We start from the raw sequence: 17645 nt of genomic DNA, 5'->3' as shown, positions 1-17645 counted from the left end.
CTTTTGAGGCCCTTGCTAATGAAAAAAAAAACACTTTTCTCTCACCTCCCTCTCCTAGGCATAGTAGAAATTTCTGCATGGTATTGCATACAACGATATACACACATGCCAATGTATTTCAGTATGGTATTGCATAAAACGATATGGATAGCCTTTTGCATGTTCCTTCTTTTTGGAATTTTTTCCACATATTTTGTTAAAATACAGTACAACCGCAGACGCTCACGTGCTACATTCGCCCACGTAAATACACGCGCGCAACTCGAAGCAGCACCTCCGGGACACAGGCGCACAGAATGATCAGTTCTTCACACAGTCACACTACAAAAACGAGGAAACCGAAATCAACCAGCCCACGGGAGCCCAACCGCATTCAGCCCAAATCCCACCCTATCTATCCAAAACCCTCATCAGCGCCTCTCTCCAGCCGCACCACCCGTCTCGTCTCCTCCACCGGCTCTCTCCCGCTCCCGCCCTCTCCAGCTCTCCCTCCCGCGCCTCGTTGCCGAAAATTTCCCCGGAAATTTTCAAACCACCTCTTCCGTGGCACGGCGCGGCGCGCTTCCCCGTCCCCTCGCATTTCCCGCCTCCTTCCATCGCAAGGCAAGCCGGCGCTAATCCCCAATTCAGATTCAAAAACCCCTCCCCCCAATTCGTCACCCCCCCTATAAACTCCACCGCTTCCCCCTCCTCGCAATCGCAATCCGCTCGAGCATCCCCCAGCTCCGAAATCCCCCGATCCCCCACCCCCTCCAGACCCCTCGAGAGCCGAATCCTCCGGTCCCTTCGACGATGCCTTCCGCGCCGGCGCTCGTGCCCGCGTGCGACGCGGAGGAGCCCTTGCTGGCGGAGTCGTCGGACCGCTTCTCCATGTTCCCGATCCGGTACCCGCAGATCTGGGAGTTCTACAAGAAGGCGGTGGCGTCCTTCTGGACGGCCGAGGAGGTGGACCTCTCGGCCGACGCGCGCCACTGGGACGCGGCGCTCTCCCCCGACGAGCGCCACTTCATCTCCCACGTGCTCGCCTTCTTCGCCGCCTCCGACGGCATCGTGCTCGAGAACCTCGCCTCCCGCTTCATGTCCGACGTGCAGGTCGCGGAGGCGCGCGCCTTCTACGGCTTCCAGATCGCCATCGAGAACATCCACTCGGAGATGTACTCGCTGCTGCTGGAGACCTACATCCGCGACGGCGCCGAGAAGGACCGCCTCTTCCGCGCCATCGACACCGTCCCCGCCGTGCGCCGCAAGGCCGACTGGGCCATGCGCTGGATCGACGGCGGGGAGCGCTTCGCCGAGCGCCTCGTCGCCTTCGCCTGCGTCGAGGGCATCTTCTTCTCGGGCTCCTTCTGCGCCATCTTCTGGCTCAAGAAGCGCGGCCTCATGCCGGGTCTCACCTTCTCCAACGAGCTCATCTCCCGCGACGAGGGCCTCCACTGCGACTTCGCCTGCCTCCTCTACGATCTCCTCCGCGGCAAGCTCGACGAGGGCCGCGTCCGCGAGATCGTCGCCGACGCCGTCGACATCGAGCGCGAGTTCGTCTGCGACGCGCTCCCCGTCGCGCTCGTCGGAATGAACGGCGGCCTCATGAGCCAGTACATCGAGTTCGTCGCCGACCGCCTGCTCATGGCGCTGGGCCACAAGAAGATGTATAACGTCGCCAACCCCTTCGACTGGATGGAGCTCATCTCGCTGCAGGGCAAGACCAACTTCTTCGAGAAGCGCGTCGGGGAGTACCAGAAGGCGTCCGTGATGTCCAGCCTCAACGGTGGCGCCGCCGCGAACCACGTCTTCAGCATCGACGAGGACTTCTGAGTTGTGACAGCGCGCGCCGTAATATATTGCTCTGATTAATCTTATTTGCTTCGGTCGCTTACTAGTTGTAGTAGATCTAGTTCATATACTGCACGATGATGCATAATGTGCTGTGTTACTAGTTCCTGTTCGTCATGTAATGTAGTAATCAACTTCTGGATACACCGGCTGTTCTGAAGCCACTGCGCTCATGGTGTTTGACGCAATGCCTGAAATCAAACACGCTTACCCGCATTGATCCATTCTCTAACAGCTTGTCAGGGTCGGCAGAGTAAAATCTTCACCAGCACCTGCTTCTGTGCTATATGACATGAAACTTTTAGCTGTTTGTATCCTTGCTAGAGCAAGTTAGTCAAGCCAATTCCCCAGTATGTTCCTTCCCTAATTCTACCTGAAGATCAATCTGCACCGCGGTTTAATCTTACGCTAAACATTATTTCAATCTTCTAGACTTGCAGTCTTGCACGGCTGTTGCTTATCATGAGAACGCTAAGGATTTGGGAATACAATACAAGACATTGACGGTTTTAATCTTGTCTTTGAGTATAGAAAAGGCTGGATTAGCTTCGTTGCTGACTTTGGCTGTTAGCCGCCTCCCTCATCCTCTGCTGCTCTGTTCGCCGTCTTCACCCCAACCGCCGCCAGATCCGATCCGGAGCCCGGCGGCGGCGAAGAAAAGAAACGACCGAGACCGAGGAGGGTGGGTTGGTTATGATTTTTTTAGTAATTAATCTTTTTATTGAAGCAATTATAATTAATTAAGAACGTGGGCCCCACCTTAAGACCCACTTTAAGCCCTAGCACTAGTACATTTCGCCGCTATCTTCTCAGGCTGAGGGAAACACCGCTGTGGCATCCGCCCGCACACCTGACGAGAGTAGTTGAGCAGCGTAGCCGCCGCCCGCCGGCCAGATCCTTGGGGCCCATACGACGGTGATGGCGGCTCCTCCCGCGACGTCCCCCGCTGCCGCGGGTTCCCCCTGCGCCCGGCTGCCCAGCGCGCCCCTGAGGCGTTCGCCCGCCGCCGTCTCCTTCCCCTCCCGCCGTACGCGCCTGTGGCCGCCTCGTCAGTGCGCCGAAGCACCTCTGTCCTAGCTGGCCTGATTTGTTCCCCTTGGTTTTACTTCCTGCAGCAGGGCCGGCCGCGCTGGCCGCGCTTGCTGGACCGTCGCGGCGCCTCGACGTGGCCGCCGCCGCGGGGCACCAGAAGCTCATGGGGTCGCTGACCAGCAACGAGGGGCTCAGGTTTGGCGTGGTGAGTTGAGCGCTACTTTTCATCGAGAAGCACATGTACCTTTGCTATAGAATTGATGGACATCGATAGGGCCTTTCTGAAGAAAAGCCATTGATTCGCTCTGTTGTGATTACTGACATGCTGTTCTTCAAAACAATATTCCTGTATTTCCACACTTTTCCCTTTGAATGCACGATTCAATGACTGTTTATTTGTTTGCAGGTTGTGGCACGGTTCAACGAGGTTGTGACAAACTTGTTACTGCAGGGGGCCCTGGAGACATTCGAGCGATACTCTGTCAAAGCTGAAAATATAACAGTGCGCATCTTCACTGTTTTGGTTTATTTGCAGCTATACTGTGACATATTGATATACAAGGCTGTCTTATAATATTGGTTCTGAAGGCTTATTGCCACTATGAAAGATTGGCGTGCATATGGAGCAAGCAGTGTGGTAGGGTTATGAGTGATTTTGAAAGCCACATAAAAGTCCAACGCAAAGCTGTATAGTCACCGTCCTTCCTGATGCCGCCATAGAGATGGTTTCATAGTGAAGGGCACTGGGCACATAAGCTGTGCAAATAACTCTTACTGGATGGTTATCTATTTGATTCGGTTTAAATTTTAATTTCGCCCACCCTGTCCTTTATGGATAGCTAGTCATTTCATTTTGTTCCTGCGGATCATTTTGATCTAATCTTGTTGAACAAGATGCAGAATACTGCATGCCTAATGTTATATGGTCACTGGTAGTCTGGTATCGAATAGATTTAACTACTGTATAAGGAATGTCCTTGAAATGTAGAGCATGGTATGTGTTCGAATAGGAATTCTGCTTTTCATATAAAGCCTTTGCCTGTTATTAGAAGTCACATGTTTAAAGCTGCATGGTGTATAAATTTAGACTTGTATGCACCATGGTTTGAATCAACCTCTGTTCTGATCTGCATAGTTGTGTATGAATCCAAAAGGTCCCAGAAACTTTTGAATCATAAGTTGTACTCTGATTCAAATCCTTGTTTAGGTTGTTAGTGTTCCTGGAAGCTTTGAAGTTCCCATCACGGCACAAAAGCTTGGGAAGTCTGGAAAATTTGATGCCATTCTTTGCATTGGAGCTGTGGTAAGTTCATTAATTTTCGTATCACCTCCATATTACGTACTTAATTTTATTGTTTTCTACATTCATTTTGCTTTTGATGTTAATATATCATGTTGCCAAGGTAGTGCTGATGCTCTAATGTTATTTTCCAAATATGACGTAACAGTTCAAATGTTACTATCTAGCTGTCCTGTGAACTGTGCAAATATCGAGTTCTAAAAAGTTTAATAAACCTATGCTTTTGTAGAGTACCCTTTGAAAAAAATTATCGAGCTGATCCTTCTCCTTTTGTTTTATTTGAGCAATAAAATATTACATCTATCTGTCATTAGAACTAAGAAAATCTAAGAAGGAGCTGTATAAGCCATTTACTACTGTCAATCTGCTTTTGAATTGTGAAACTGTCTTTTAATGTGTGCAACATATATTAAATAGCGATAAGAAATAACAGTGCAAAATACCAAACTATTTTGCATTTTATTCCTTTCTAGTCACACTGATCATGGGATTCCTGTGATAATACTGAATTGACTTATCTGCAAACTCACTGCCGGAATTTGGCACTAGCTTGACTCTCTTTAATTTTATAGTTTTGAAAATGGTTTGCAGATTAGAGGGGACACGACTCACTATGATGCTGTTGCAAACTCAGCTGCATCTGGTGTACTGAATGCTGGATTATCTGCCGGTATGCTGCTTTCAGCTCTTCCCCTCCTTTTGTACCATGCCAGTAGAGAACTTGATTCTCTAAAGCTGGGGTAATTCTAAGTAGATTTTTTATTCTTCTTGTGAAATATGAGCTGTTAAACATATTTCGATAGCTAGTGAAACTTTTTACTGAAGGCCAATACATGTGTCGCAATATAGCTTACAGAAATTTATGAAGGCCAATGCATGTGTCATATAGTTTAGAGAAATGTGTAAAGGCCAATAAATGTGCCATATAGCTTACGGATACATATAAGGATTATTGTGAGCAACTAGTTGCTATATAGAAGTACTTCACAGTATTTAGTGAAATTCCGTGAGATGTTTGTCTTGTATTTTTCTTTCTGGTAATTACATTCAGTTAACTATCAAAATTTCAGATCACTTATAGTTTGAATGATGATACAGGCATCCCTTGCGTATTTGGTGTACTAACCTGTGAAGACATGGACCAGGTAATCTATGATTTGATTATTTTTTGCATCTTATCAGTTTTTCCATGTCTCTAGATCTTGTTTGGTAACCCAAGCCAAGGATAATTGTCAGTGGATAGTGGATTTCTCACCCACATGCCTTATGTACAGAAACTGGCTGATTCTAGGCTGGGGGGAACATTCAAACTTCTTTTTTCTTAAAAAAATCATTTCATGTCTTTTTTTTTTTAATTTAACAGTTCTAACCAAGAAAAACCAGAAACCAGCCAAGTTGCTAGATTTTGGACCTGTGTGTAGTTCTCTTTCGTGTTTGAGAAAGGAAAAAGGAGAAATTCAGATTGGGCATACTAACTAGGCAGAAGTCTCACACAAACTTTCCTTTGTGATGAAAAAAATGCCACGTGAATAATTTGACATTTTGTTAGTTAATCGTCCGCTTTTGAAATCCTGTGCACTAACTTCCTCATCAAATCCCTGCTGAGAAAATGTATGCTGAATCAAATACTGCAGGCGCTAAACCGTGCTGGCGGCAAGGCAGGAAACAAGGGCGCTGAAGCTGCTCTTACTGCTGTAAGTAATTTTCTTTTTTCGCAATTCAAATATCAACTAAACCTGCATTTACATCATGTGATAAAACTCTCTTCCCTGTAGATCGAGATGGCCTCTCTGTTTCGGCATCACTTAGGCTGACACCTGGTGGTCTTGGAGTCTCAACTTTTCATCCCATCCACCGTTACCAGAGTTTTAAGTTTTGGCCAGTAGAGCTTTTCGCTGCACACTAGCAGTTAAGCTAAAGCTCAGAATGGCTAGTCCGGATACTGACGCTTGCTGTCGTTGCCCTTGATTCTTGATGGTTTGTAAGGCTCAAGAGGCCTGTCGTTCAACTGTGATCTGCCACCACAAACTTGAGAGTTGAGACCATGAATAATTGCCGCCATGTACTGCACACGCTCATGAATAAAGCTTCATTTCCTTGTGTTTTTGAATAATTCTGGAGTGTCTTTACCTTTCTTTACCCGTGTTAGAAAGAGCTGAAAAATGAAGGATCTTGCACGCCATTTCTGCAGATAAATTGCCAACCCAAACATTTGGTCCCGTTCCTTGCACCTGCAATGAACGGGCGGGCCATCAAGGGCTCCTTTTCTTTTTGTGAAAAGTCAAGGGTTCTTTGCGAACCTTCCTGTGTTGGCTACCAGTACTGATTGCTCGGACGGTGGTGGAAGCGCACCCAAATACCCAATCCGTTCATTATCACGAATATGCTATTTGAAAGGGGGTGTTTCTAGAAAAAGCACACCCAGTCCGTTTCCCTTTCGTCGAAGATATTGCGGTTCCCAAAACTTCCGTCCCGGTGATGGATGCGAGCCCAAGCCAACAACGCAGCTGGGAGAGCGCCTGAGGCGTTTGGCGGCCGGCGCCGGGCGAGAGCTGGAGACTGCGAGGTCCTGCTCGTGTGATCGGAATCCAGTCTGTCGATCCAATTGGGAGGGTAGAGATTCGAGAGCAAGACCGGCCTGTCTCTCTGTCTTTGCCCCACCCTGACTCTTCCCCTGCTTCGCGATGGGAGGCTCCCCTGCTGGGGATGGGACCCTGTCCCTGGACGGCTTCAACGCCTCCGCGGCGGCGCTGGTGAAGAGGTGGAAGGAGATCGAGGTCGACGACTCCCTCCCTGACTGGACATGGAAGCCCTGCAGCAAAATGGGTGTGCCGTCAGAGGTTTCTGCTAATGATTTTCCTCTTCCTGTGTTTTTTTCCCCTTGTGGCGATTCAATTCACATTGGTTTTCAGATTTCCTAGTGCACTGACTGACGGATTTGCTTGTTTTCTTGCAGGTAGAGGGGTATCTGGCGTTGGAAGGAGTGTACCGCGACTGTGGAGGGAGCCAGGTGTGTAGTTCTTTGCCCGTAGTATGTCTGTAAAGTGAGCAAGATGGATGGTGGCTATGCTAACCTTTGACCAAATCTTTTCCTGCAGGAGCAGATTGACGAGAACGACAATTCTGATGGTGCAGACGTTGTTGCGTGTGATACTTGGGTAAATTTTCACTGTACATTTTCTTCACCCCACGGTTTCTGTGACTTGGTTACCGGTACATTAGCTTGTTCTGAACTTCCACCATTCATATCTTCAGAATCCATTTTTTTTGGTAGACATCAGTTTTGCTCAAGGGCTTATACACATGCTAGGCAGCAACTCAGTAGGTTGTGATTCGGTCACCGAGGGTTTTGTGCTGAAGGCTGTAATGTGCACATGTACTCCGTTTTACTCCAGTCCTGAAAGTAACTTGCACAGCATTCGTTGTGTCCTTTCCCTTTGCAGGTCCAGAGCTGTAGTGATAATGTCCATGTTTATGATTTCCATGTTGTCTACAGCTACTCTTACAAGGTTCCGGTGCTATACTTTCAGGGTCATCGTTCTGGTATGCACTTCGGTAACATAAGTGAACATTCACCCTCCTTCTATTGTCCTATTTGACAATGAACATGCCTGCTCCTGTACTTAGATGGACAGCTGCTAACGCTGGATGAGATAAAACAACACCTTCCTTCTAACTCGCTTAAAGTATTAGGCGAGTCGAAGTGGACGTTTATTACTCGGGAGGTATGATGTGAATGGCTAATACATTATTGCACATGATGGTTCCAAAAATACATATTTTAGTCTCTCATTCCTACAGTCGGGACGATTGAATTGTTCTTGCATTCCTGCAGGAGCACCCCCACTTAAGCAGGCCATGGTTCACCTTGCACCCCTGTGCAACCAGTGACTGGATGAAGCTACTTCTTGAACAAAGTAAAGTGGCAATTGAGGAACAATCGCTGCTGCGATATCTATCGGCATGGCTATCCGTGGTTGGCCAGGCAGTAGGACTTAAAATCGCTCTTGAGCTTCATTGCAACTCATAGGTTCCCTCTTTTTTGCGTTTTCAGTTTGTATGTATGGTATATGACTATATGGTGTTTGAAAGGGAAAGTTCTCACCTCATACCTGGTGATGTATAAGGTTACGGTACTTCTGAGTTCTGACGCTGGTTATACTTGCCCATTTGAAATTTTGTGGTAGATTTCTACTTTCATTGCATCTGCTAGAGTGTTACTCCATGGCTCCATCCGTCCATGTCTATAAGCCGTAATTTTGTTTCATAGTCTCTCCTGTTGAATTGTTTCCCTCGTTTGATCTTGAAATTTAATTTAGTTGTATAATATAATCTGCCCTATACATTTGAACTGTTTGAGAAATTTTGAAAACCAAGACACGTTGTTGTAGTGAGTTTTAACGATTCCACTTAATAGATGGGATTCCATTATCTGAAAAAGAAGATGAGATTCACTATATCCAGCCGACAGCTAAACGCTGCAAATACTAGGAGTCACGTGCGCTACTGCGAGCGGAGGCATCGCAGAAGCGCGCACGGTTGCTGCAGGTTGGTCCGGGGGCTGCTCCTCTTCTTCTCCACGAGCTCGCCGCCAGAGTTCGGGGTGGGGGTTGCCGGGGTTTTTTGTGGCCTCCGGGCTTAGAAAAGCGAGGGAGAGAGTGCTAGGGAGGTCCGGCGGCGGTGGCGGGTTGAGGGGGCGGCGCGGCGAGATGGCGGGAGCTGCCGGCCGCCGGTGGTCGGAAAGATAATCGGTGGGTAAGGCACCGGGCGGGAAGCGCAAGAAGGTGCTGGAGAGCGCGAGAAGCTGTTGGGGACGGTTGCTCGACAGTGGGAGGCGCCGGAGGCGGAGGCGGCGGCGGGCGAGCTGCAAGTGGGTTGCAGGTGCCTTCTGCGATGCTCCCGCTGGTAGTCGCACCTACGACCCCCAGAAGCTCCCTAAACGCTGGACTGCCTCCATACTCCGTGCAAGTCGGTTGATTCCAGGCCAGGCTAAAGCATGGGTCCATTCAAAACCCAAATAGATTCTCGCAATGGGCCTCAATTATGCTAAGGGGACCGGTCTGGATGTGGACGGCCCAAGCTCACAAAGTACTATATAGCTACTGTGATTCTTTGTAACAGTAAGCATGCTGCATGCACTGTCTGATCTTGTCCGTCTCAATTTTCTGACAGTCTTTGCAGTCTCTGAGTAAATAAGGCAATAATTTCTCTATTTTTACTAGAGGGAAGTTGTGGTCGGCTCCGTTTCAAGTTACCCAACGTTCGATGGCATCCCTCACGGCTTCCACGCGGGCGGCGGTGGGGGCGTGGCCGGGAATATCGGCGGCACGGCGGAGAACATGCTGTTCTTGTCGACGGCGCTGACGCCGACGCCGCGGCCGCTGCTGGTGACGGCCACCAGCGCGGCAACGAGCCCGGCGTTGCCCACCAGCGTCGGCTCGGTCTGCCCGAAGGCCATGCGTGAGTCGTTGAACCTGTCGTGGCGGTCCGGCCCGCCCACCATCGCGCCCATGAGCACGTTCGGGTCCGCCTTCTTGGTGTCGCGCCACCTGCGCCCGCCGGTGCACGAGTACCTGACGCGGTTGCGCGGCGTCGACGCGCCCCGGTGGTGCACGTGCCGCGGGTACCTGCCGCCGTAGCCCACCACGTAGCTCATCTTCATGGGGTTGTCGCCGAGGATATAGTCGAGCTGAGACCTGGCGAACGCCCGGAGGTCGTCGGCGGGCATGAAGTTGGGGCCGCAGTACCAGCCGGGGACGTTGACAGCCTCCAGGTAGTCGGCGTAGAGCGCGGCGAGGAAGGCGTTGGCGACGACGTACTGCAGCGGCTGGCCCCGGCCGTGGTTGAAGAGCGCCATCCCGCCCCTGGTGAAGTTGAAGGCGGCGAATCGCCGGAAGCACTTGCACATGTCCAGGCCGGCGGCCCTGTGGTAGCCTGCGAGCGACTCCTCGTAGGGGTAGCCGGGGTTGAGGAACATGCGCAGCCGCGACAGGAGCAGGCCGGCGCCGGGGAGCTTGTTGTCCCAGCTGAACACCGAGAGGTCGAGGATGTCGTCGAAGGCCCTGGCGTGCTCGGCGAGCCCCGGAGCGGTGGCGGCGGCGATGTAGCTGCTGTTGCCCGTGGCGTAGTACATCCACGCCGCGCTCCAGACGTGCTCGTCCCAGTAGCTGGTGGAGTTGTAGAAGGGCTCGATCTCCGGCCGGTGGCTGGAGTAGGTGGCTTGCTGGTTGCTCGCGCCGCGCGTGGCGAACTCGTACATGGTGGCCGCGCCGTGGACGAGCTTCTTGGAGTAGGCGTCGTCGTCGCGGAACGCGATGGAGGCGGCCGCCAGGGCCGCGGCGATCTCGCCGCCGAGGTCGGGAGCCGAGCTCACCAACAGGGAGGGGCGAGGGTACGCCATGTCCTCCGGCCGGTTCCAGCAGTAGTGGTCGTCCGGTGTCGTGCCATTGATCTTTGCCGCACCCACCTGGAGCAAGCACGAGCCAGATCAACACGTGACAGAGAATGATCCACACGACCAAAATTTCAGAATTTGGGGGGAAATGAATAACAGCTACCTGAGCGTAGACATGGCCGATGGTAGAAGCGGAGGAGTTGAAGGTGCGAAGCAGATAGTCAGTGCCCCATTTGATGAGCTCCCTGACATGGTCGTACTCCCCCACGGCCTTGTACTTGGCGCTGTACTCGACCACCGACCAGCTGAGCAGCGTCATGGAGAAGGCCATCGGGAAGTGGAACTTGATGTTGTCGCCGGCGTCGTAGTAGCCGCCGACGAGGCCGCCCTTCACGTCCCCGGCGTCGGAGCCGTCCTTCAGACCGGAGTTCCCGCGCCACGGGATGCCGTTGCTCCTCGGAAGCCGGCCGGCTGTTGTGTCACGACGGGGGTGGGCACAAGTGTTGTCAGAAGGAAGGCATTTTGAATTTTTGTACAAATAGACTGATTTTCGAGAATGCGTGACAAGATGATCGGCCATCTATCAAGTCGTATGAGACGCAGGCATGCAGCAGAGGAGCGCCTTGGGCGAGAAACACTCGGACTATGGTAGTAACAGTGAACGTGCCAGATTGTCGCTTTCTGCAGAGGTTTGGTGAGTAGTGACAGCGAGCTGGGCAAAACATTCCATTTCTAAGGCTGCAGCTGTGCTGTGCACAGATCACTGCGCGTCGTCAAAAACGGCAGTTCAAGGCAAGACGATTCGATTCCATTTATTGCAGAGGCGTGTGCAAGCAAAACGCGATCCAAATTCCCCAAGTTCTACGCAGCGGCAGATCTGCGCAGGTTTCTACCGATCAAAGATCGCAGCTTTGGCAAAAATTCTTCCGAAAAATTCGATCCAAGCAAGAACACCTCACGTGCGGATAAACGATAGCGTAACTAAGCAGGAGATGGAGTGCGGCCGGCAGTGCTCACATTTCTGGGCGTTGAAGAAGAGGAGCGCCTTGCGCAGCGCCTCGGCGTACCGGTCCGGCGGCGGCGGGCGGGGAATCCTGCAGGGGATGGACTTGGAGACGATGACGGGGAGGCCGACGAGTACGAGGCCGGCGGCGAGGCCCCAGAACGCCCACCACAGGACCTTGCGCTTGACGACGAAGCAGCCGAGGTCGACGTGCCGGTTCTTCTTCTTGGCCGCCGGCGGGCCCAGCAGCCAGCCCTGCTGCGTCTCGTCTAGCTCGTGCCGGTGCTGCCGCACCGACACCGCGCCGGGGTCGAGGTCCATGTTCCGGCTGTCGTCGTCCTCCGACGCCCCGTCGGTGGCGATCTCGAACGACCCGCCCCAGTGGTTCGCCGAGTACATGGCTCACGGTGCCTCCCTCGGCTTGGATCAGCGCGTAGATGGAGGCCGGCGGGGGGATGCCTTTGCGTCGCCGGCGAGCACTGAGTCACTGTTCACACCAGCCCCCGAAACCCCAACGGCGCGCTTAGGTCGAGGAAATTGGTAGGAGGGGCCGGGAGCCCGGGAGTAAAAGGCGTGGGCTCTAAATTCTCCTGATTTGGGTCCTGTTTAGATTGCAAATTTTTGCAATCGGAGATAGCGTAGCGCTTTCGTTTCTATTTGACAAATTTTATCTAATCATGGACTAACTAGGCTAAAAAGATTCGTCTCGTGATGTACAATTAAACTGTGCAATTAATTATTTTTTTACATACATTTACTGGTCCATGCATGTGTTCCAAAATTGATGTGATGGAGAGAGAGTGTAAAAAGTTGGAATTTGGAGGGGAACTAAACAGGCCCTTAGTCGGTGGCTATGTAAATGTTAGCCACAAGAGAAAATGAACGAGAAACACGCATTGTTTTGAACCTATGGGGAGGGCAGAAGTGGATATATATTTTTTTCCTAGGAAGATAGCTTATTTGAGTATATTATATCTTATAAATTAAAATAACTTCTTGCACGGCTACGTATGTTCATTCCCAAATCCACTACCAAACAATGGAAAAGAAGCTCACCTCACTTTATCTCGTATTAAGAAGCATGTGTTACATATATAGAAGAGACAGTTTTCTCTTGGGTGGTGATTGCAATTTTGGATGGCTGTGCACGCGCCAAATACTTACAATTACAATATCAAGTTATCGACTATAGTTATTTCTCGATTTTGTCTCGAAAATTATTGATTGTATAATTGATATAAAAATAACTGTATGTAAATAAATGATGACTTGTTTTGACTGAGTTAACAAAAATGGATAGAAACAGCATCTGAATATTAACCCATAATCAGCGGAAAAACGATTGTATCTAGCATAATAAATGTTGTAGCAGGGTATGTCCGGACCATATTTCTTTATTCCTTCATTCAGAAAACTATGTGAGATATAAAGTTGGTTAGATTTCTGTCGAGAAGATTGTACCCTATATGGCTATATCCTCAATGCGAGCTGTTTTTGCACGTCAATCCCGCTGATGCAAGCCGTCGAACACTCGAACCCAAAAAATGGCGTTGGCCTTCGAAATGGCTACCTGCAACGACGACAGTCCGGGCCGGGGCTCCCGGCAGGCGGCCCAATCTTTCATGGGCCAAACATATCGTTACATCCCAAACATCCATCCACGGGCCCCCGGCCCTACTCAGTTAGCGACCCCACCCCAGCCGGCAGCCAGGGCGGCAGCTTGCCCCATTACGCCATGGCCTTCTCTTCACCGGCGCCCTTCTCCCCGCCTTCTGGAACCTTCCGACCCCATCCCGCCGGGAGGCTCCGGGCCGCCGCGCCCGGGAGGGTCGTGGCGTGCTCGCCGCCCCCGCCCGACGTCGTGGTGACGCGCGAGAGGGGGAAGAACGCCAAGCTCATCGCTGCGCTGGTGAGTACCCTCCATGGACCCTTCCTCCGCTGTGCTTTTGTGTTGGAAACTTGGAATCAGTAGCTAGAGTGCAGAGGAGGTGGCAGGAGGAGTGGCTTGGACGTTGGTGCTGTAGCCTCCTTACTCCTGACCAAATTTTGGTGAACTAAGGGCCTGTTCGGATCCAATGCAAAGAGAAAGAGAAAGTGTAAAACTTTCGCTCTTTTGCACTTTTGGATCCAAACACCCCAAAGTGTAAAAGGGCAAATGCTACCGTAATTTTGCTAATTATGGATTAATTAGGCTTAATAGATTCGTCTCGTCATTTAGTCCTCATCTATGTAATTAGTTTTTTAATTAAACTATATTTAATACTTCTAATTAGCGTCCAAACATCTGATGTGACAGGAGAAAAATTTTACCATTTGCCCTTTTGCCATTTGCCCTTGGATCCGAACAGCACCTAATTAGGTGGAGGAGTTTAGATGTTTGACTGTACGAGGACGAAACTCGGAGGTTAATGTCCTGCTCGAATTGGAGCCCAAAGCATATGGCGCTAGATTGGGGAATCATACTGATTTCTTCCATGGGAAGGTTAATTTAGGGCTTGATATAGAAAATGTCAGGGATCCACGGTCACATTTGTACTGTATGGTTCTGAATGCTAATGGAGATGATTGTTCCTTCCCTTTGGAACTGTTACCTGGATTCCTTCACCATTTATTCTCTTTCAAAAGAAGCCTAGTGTCCATGCTGCATTGCTGGTTCAGATTAACTTTGGCTTCGAAAATTTCTAGTTGGTGACGTGAATCGTGATGATCTAATATTTTTCAAAACAGCATAGTTCGTTCTAGTTGTTCGGCTGATTACTGCTTTGCATTTACATCTATTTTCTAATTGGATTCTGTAGGAAAAACACAATATACACTCTCTGGAACTTCCTCTTATTAAGCATGTTGAAGGCCCTGATACAGATAGGCTTTCAGATATCTTACGTGGTAAGTGTTATAACCTTTCCTTTTTCGTGATTACCGTTCATCTTCTGGATTTCATTTTCAGAGTTTCATACTTTGGATATGCATCACATAGTGTTTTTTTCTTTTGCTTTTGTTTTTTATTCCATTTTTTCCAGCAGATATTATAGTAACTTATTCTACAATATAACTCCTCTTTGCACTTCGTTTATAAACTGCAATAGGGAAATTCATGATTTAGTCAATGCTATTCTGTACTTACAGATGACAAGTTTGACTGGATTATTATAACCTCTCCTGAGGCAGCTGCGGTGTTCCTTCAGGGATGGAAGTAAGCTTGAGGAATTTTGCAGTTATGTGCATAATGTTGTTATATAACTAGCGATTATGCCTCGATTGCCGCTTAATGCCTTGTAACTTGTTGTGCCATAGATTCATCTACTCTGCCAATAGTTTTTTGGCTAACAAAATATTTGGCGTATGTTATTTCTATAATTTTACAGGCATATATTCCTTGAGTTCAAATCATTGTTGCATCACCAGCTCAAAATAATCTAAGGCTGCCATTTTTACGCAAATCATACAATGATTCAATGCCAGGGCTGCTGGAAGTCCTAAGGTTCGAGTAGCAGTTGTTGGAGCAGGAACTGCTAGGGTTTTTGATGAAGTATCACAGTCTGATGATCGATCTCTTGAGGTTGCATTTTCACCTTCCAAAGGTAGCTTACATTGTCATTTCTCTGATGTCCTTGTTAAAAGTGTATTTTGAAGACTTTATGCTCTTTTGTCCATCTTCAATTATTTATCAACGTTAACCAATTTGTTCCATTTTGTTGTTTATCAGCTATGGGTAAAGTCTTGGCTTCAGAACTTCCAAAGAGCAGCGAGAATACATGTAAAGTGCTCTATCCTGCATCTGCAAAGGCTGGGCATGAAATTCGTAAGTCAGTTCGGTGTTCACATAGCATTTATCGTGTTACTGTTTTCTTCTGCCTTCAGTAAGGTCACATGTTTCTCGCATTCAGTTTTCCCAAATGGCGTGCTTTCTTTAGGATGTTGTGAATTGATTGTGAGCTGCAGCTAATCTTAAGTTTTCTAGTTAAACATTTTATCTTTATGAGCTCCTAACTTGTTGTGTGCTGATCTATGGACTTGGTTTAATCTTTTCTCAATTTTTTTTACTCAGAGACTGTATACATTCAGGCTTTATGATGCTTAATTCTTCTCAATGCAGAAGATGGGTTATCAGAACGAGGATTTGACGTGATGCGATTGAATACATATACAACTGTAATTTCTTCGCTCATGCTGCATGACTGTTGTTTTATTTACTTTATAACCGCATACACAGACAAACTAGTCTTCTGCGTCTTGTGCTACTTACAGCAGTCCGTGATGCCTGTTTTTTGAGCATAAATCTTTATATTATTAGACTGCTATATTTATTTCATTTGTCTGTTAGACTTGATCTTCATGAGAACTGAGTTTTTTACAATAATCTAACTCAACCATATTTATTTTTTTAGTTATTTCCTGTAGGTTAAAATTTCTATTGAGCTCTTGAACTATATCTATCTAATCTTGGTCAGCTATTCACTGTCTAGATACTTAAGCTCATGCCGGAGTTCAAACCTGATATATGTTATTGATATATTCACAGCTCGACTTTTTTCCTTTGGTAGTGTCATTTAGTTCTAAAAGTTGATTGTGAAAGTTGACCAAATGACCAGAGTAGAGATCTAATGCTATGGGAATCAGAAAATAGTGGCCATCAGTTTCATATTATTTTTCACAGTTTCTGTGTATGAATATAAGTCCTCTGCTAACATATGAAGGTGTTGTGAATGCAAGCAGGTCCCTGTAGAAGATGTCGAACCACTAACATTAAATCTTGCTATATCAGCTCCAGTTGTTGCAGTAGCTTCTCCTTCTGCACTGAGGTAATTATACAATCGCATTTGGATAATACTTCTTTACAGTTTCTTTCATGAATCGTGCTGAGGTAAAGCTGTTGCACAGCAGTTCTGAAGATAATATCATTTAAGCATCAAACTAATGCTTTGAGGGGAGCATAGTTTAACTTTATATAGGACCCAATCGACGTTGCTTGAATCATTAGAGCACTTTCCATTTTGCTACGGTTTGCTTTTATGTGTGGTTACATTGTTCAGTCCTTTTTTCTTATCATTGTGAGCAGGGCTTGGTTAAAGCTGATTTCGAAAGTCGATAATTGGAATAACTCCATTGCTTGCATCGGTGAGACCACTGGCTCTGCAGCGAAGAAATTGGGCCTGAAGAGTATATATTATCCAACAACCCCCGGACTTGAAGGGTATGCACACATCATCTTGCCCTTTGAGTAACACTATCCAATTGCCATGTAAACGTCAGGGATGTTGATCACTGTGAACTGGTGTCCTCACGATGCATTGTGCAGTCCTTGATTAGTCCGAACTCATGATTTCTCATCTTGCTTTTCACAGGTGGGTTGAAAGCATTCTTGAAGCACTCAGAGTCCACGGGCAGTTAAAAGAGGTTCTTCTCTTATCCTTGCGTTCAATTCAATGCTCTATCCTGGTTTTTCTTGGTTTCTTCCGTCATATAGCCTTCGCTGTTTCTGCTGTAGGCCCCAAAATGTTGAACACGGGCAGCCCCTTGTGCCGGATGAAGTTGGTGGCCGGCTGTAGACTCAGGAATTCTTTGTTTCTTTGACCTTGTCTGTTGTTTTGTCAGCGTGACCTGAGTGGTGTGGTGTCGCACTCAGCATGTCAACGAGTGCTGAATCACGGTTCCGTGGTGGGCCGTGTTGTGGTTGTAACATGGTTGTACAGGTGCAGATCGGAATTCGTAAATATCACCCGGCCACTCGGGTGATTATGTTATGTGTTTTCATTGTTTTAGGTTGCGCTCGCCATTTTTGAGGGAACGGGATTGTTTGATCCCTGCTTGCTTTTCTTCTTTTAGTGATGACAGCAAATCGATTCCTCAAAGACTAATCTGAAAGGCAAAATTTGATGCAATTCGATTAATCTTTCTTTTCAAGTGTCATTGTTGCAAGTACTTTGACACGTGGAAGTTTAGATTCGACACAATTCGCATGAGCATTTGCATGTTCTCTGAATTTCTGAATACGGCGACGGGTACGCCCTTGGAATCCCGTCGCCTCGCGGGTGGTCGGGGCGCTTCTGGGGCCGGAGTGCCAGATCACTCTAGCAATGGTAGCG

At 48.4% G+C, this 17645-nt stretch overlaps 5 protein-coding genes across 10 annotated transcripts; 4 read left to right on the top strand and 1 right to left on the bottom strand.

Moving 5' to 3' along the window:
* Positions 1 to 436: 436 nt before the first annotated feature.
* On the top strand, positions 437 to 2062 carry LOC112900076 (ribonucleoside-diphosphate reductase small chain-like). Its single transcript, XM_025968807.1, has one exon. It carries the CDS (start codon positions 793 to 795, stop codon positions 1810 to 1812), a length of 1020 nt encoding a protein of 339 aa, XP_025824592.1. The 5' UTR covers positions 437 to 792; the 3' UTR covers positions 1813 to 2062.
* A 581-nt stretch (positions 2063 to 2643) lies between these two features.
* Positions 2644 to 6275, top strand: LOC112900138 (6,7-dimethyl-8-ribityllumazine synthase, chloroplastic-like). Its single transcript, XM_025968902.1, has 8 exons — positions 2644 to 2857; positions 2946 to 3067; positions 3269 to 3364; positions 4070 to 4165; positions 4754 to 4832; positions 5261 to 5307; positions 5797 to 5856; positions 5938 to 6275. Exons 1-8 carry the CDS (start codon positions 2749 to 2751, stop codon positions 5974 to 5976), a joined length of 648 nt encoding a protein of 215 aa, XP_025824687.1. The 5' UTR covers positions 2644 to 2748; the 3' UTR covers positions 5977 to 6275.
* Positions 6276 to 6558: 283 nt separating this feature from the next.
* LOC112900137 (ubiquitin-like-conjugating enzyme ATG10) lies at positions 6559 to 8367 on the top strand. Of its 6 annotated transcripts, none has more exons than XM_025968901.1 (6): positions 6559 to 7002; positions 7119 to 7172; positions 7267 to 7320; positions 7693 to 7705; positions 7790 to 7887; positions 7998 to 8367. In XM_025968901.1, the coding sequence occupies exons 1-6, from the start codon at positions 6847 to 6849 to the stop codon at positions 8190 to 8192; spliced, it is 570 nt and encodes a 189-aa protein (XP_025824686.1). In that variant the 5' UTR covers positions 6559 to 6846; the 3' UTR covers positions 8193 to 8367. The 6 variants fall into 6 exon arrangements, with proteins under 6 accessions (XP_025824686.1, XP_025824682.1, XP_025824680.1 ...); XM_025968897.1 differs by having other exon boundaries at positions 7579 to 7705; XM_025968895.1 differs by having other exon boundaries at positions 6561 to 7002; positions 7261 to 7320; positions 7579 to 7705.
* Positions 8368 to 9396: 1029 nt separating this feature from the next.
* LOC112901220 (endoglucanase 12-like) lies at positions 9397 to 11958 on the bottom strand. The gene is made up of 3 exons (XM_025970079.1): positions 11574 to 11958; positions 10714 to 11027; positions 9397 to 10628 (listed from the first exon to the last, which is right to left on the bottom strand). The coding sequence occupies exons 1-3, from the start codon at positions 11956 to 11958 to the stop codon at positions 9438 to 9440; spliced, it is 1890 nt and encodes a 629-aa protein (XP_025825864.1). The 3' UTR covers positions 9397 to 9437.
* Positions 11959 to 13251: 1293 nt separating this feature from the next.
* On the top strand, positions 13252 to 17335 carry LOC112900015 (uroporphyrinogen-III synthase, chloroplastic). Its single transcript, XM_025968710.1, has 10 exons — positions 13252 to 13468; positions 14358 to 14445; positions 14686 to 14752; positions 15022 to 15140; positions 15266 to 15361; positions 15656 to 15711; positions 16276 to 16361; positions 16619 to 16753; positions 16905 to 16956; positions 17048 to 17335. Exons 1-10 carry the CDS (start codon positions 13295 to 13297, stop codon positions 17060 to 17062), a joined length of 888 nt encoding a protein of 295 aa, XP_025824495.1. The 5' UTR covers positions 13252 to 13294; the 3' UTR covers positions 17063 to 17335.
* The last annotated feature ends 310 nt before the right edge of the window (positions 17336 to 17645 follow it).

Source organism: Panicum hallii, chromosome 7, assembly GCF_002211085.1.
Source record: "Panicum hallii strain FIL2 chromosome 7, PHallii_v3.1, whole genome shotgun sequence".
Classification (NCBI taxonomy): domain Eukaryota; kingdom Viridiplantae; phylum Streptophyta; class Magnoliopsida; order Poales; family Poaceae; genus Panicum; species Panicum hallii.
The sequence above is the reverse complement of the archived record's forward strand: the minus strand, read 5'-3'. Positions and strand labels throughout refer to the sequence as shown.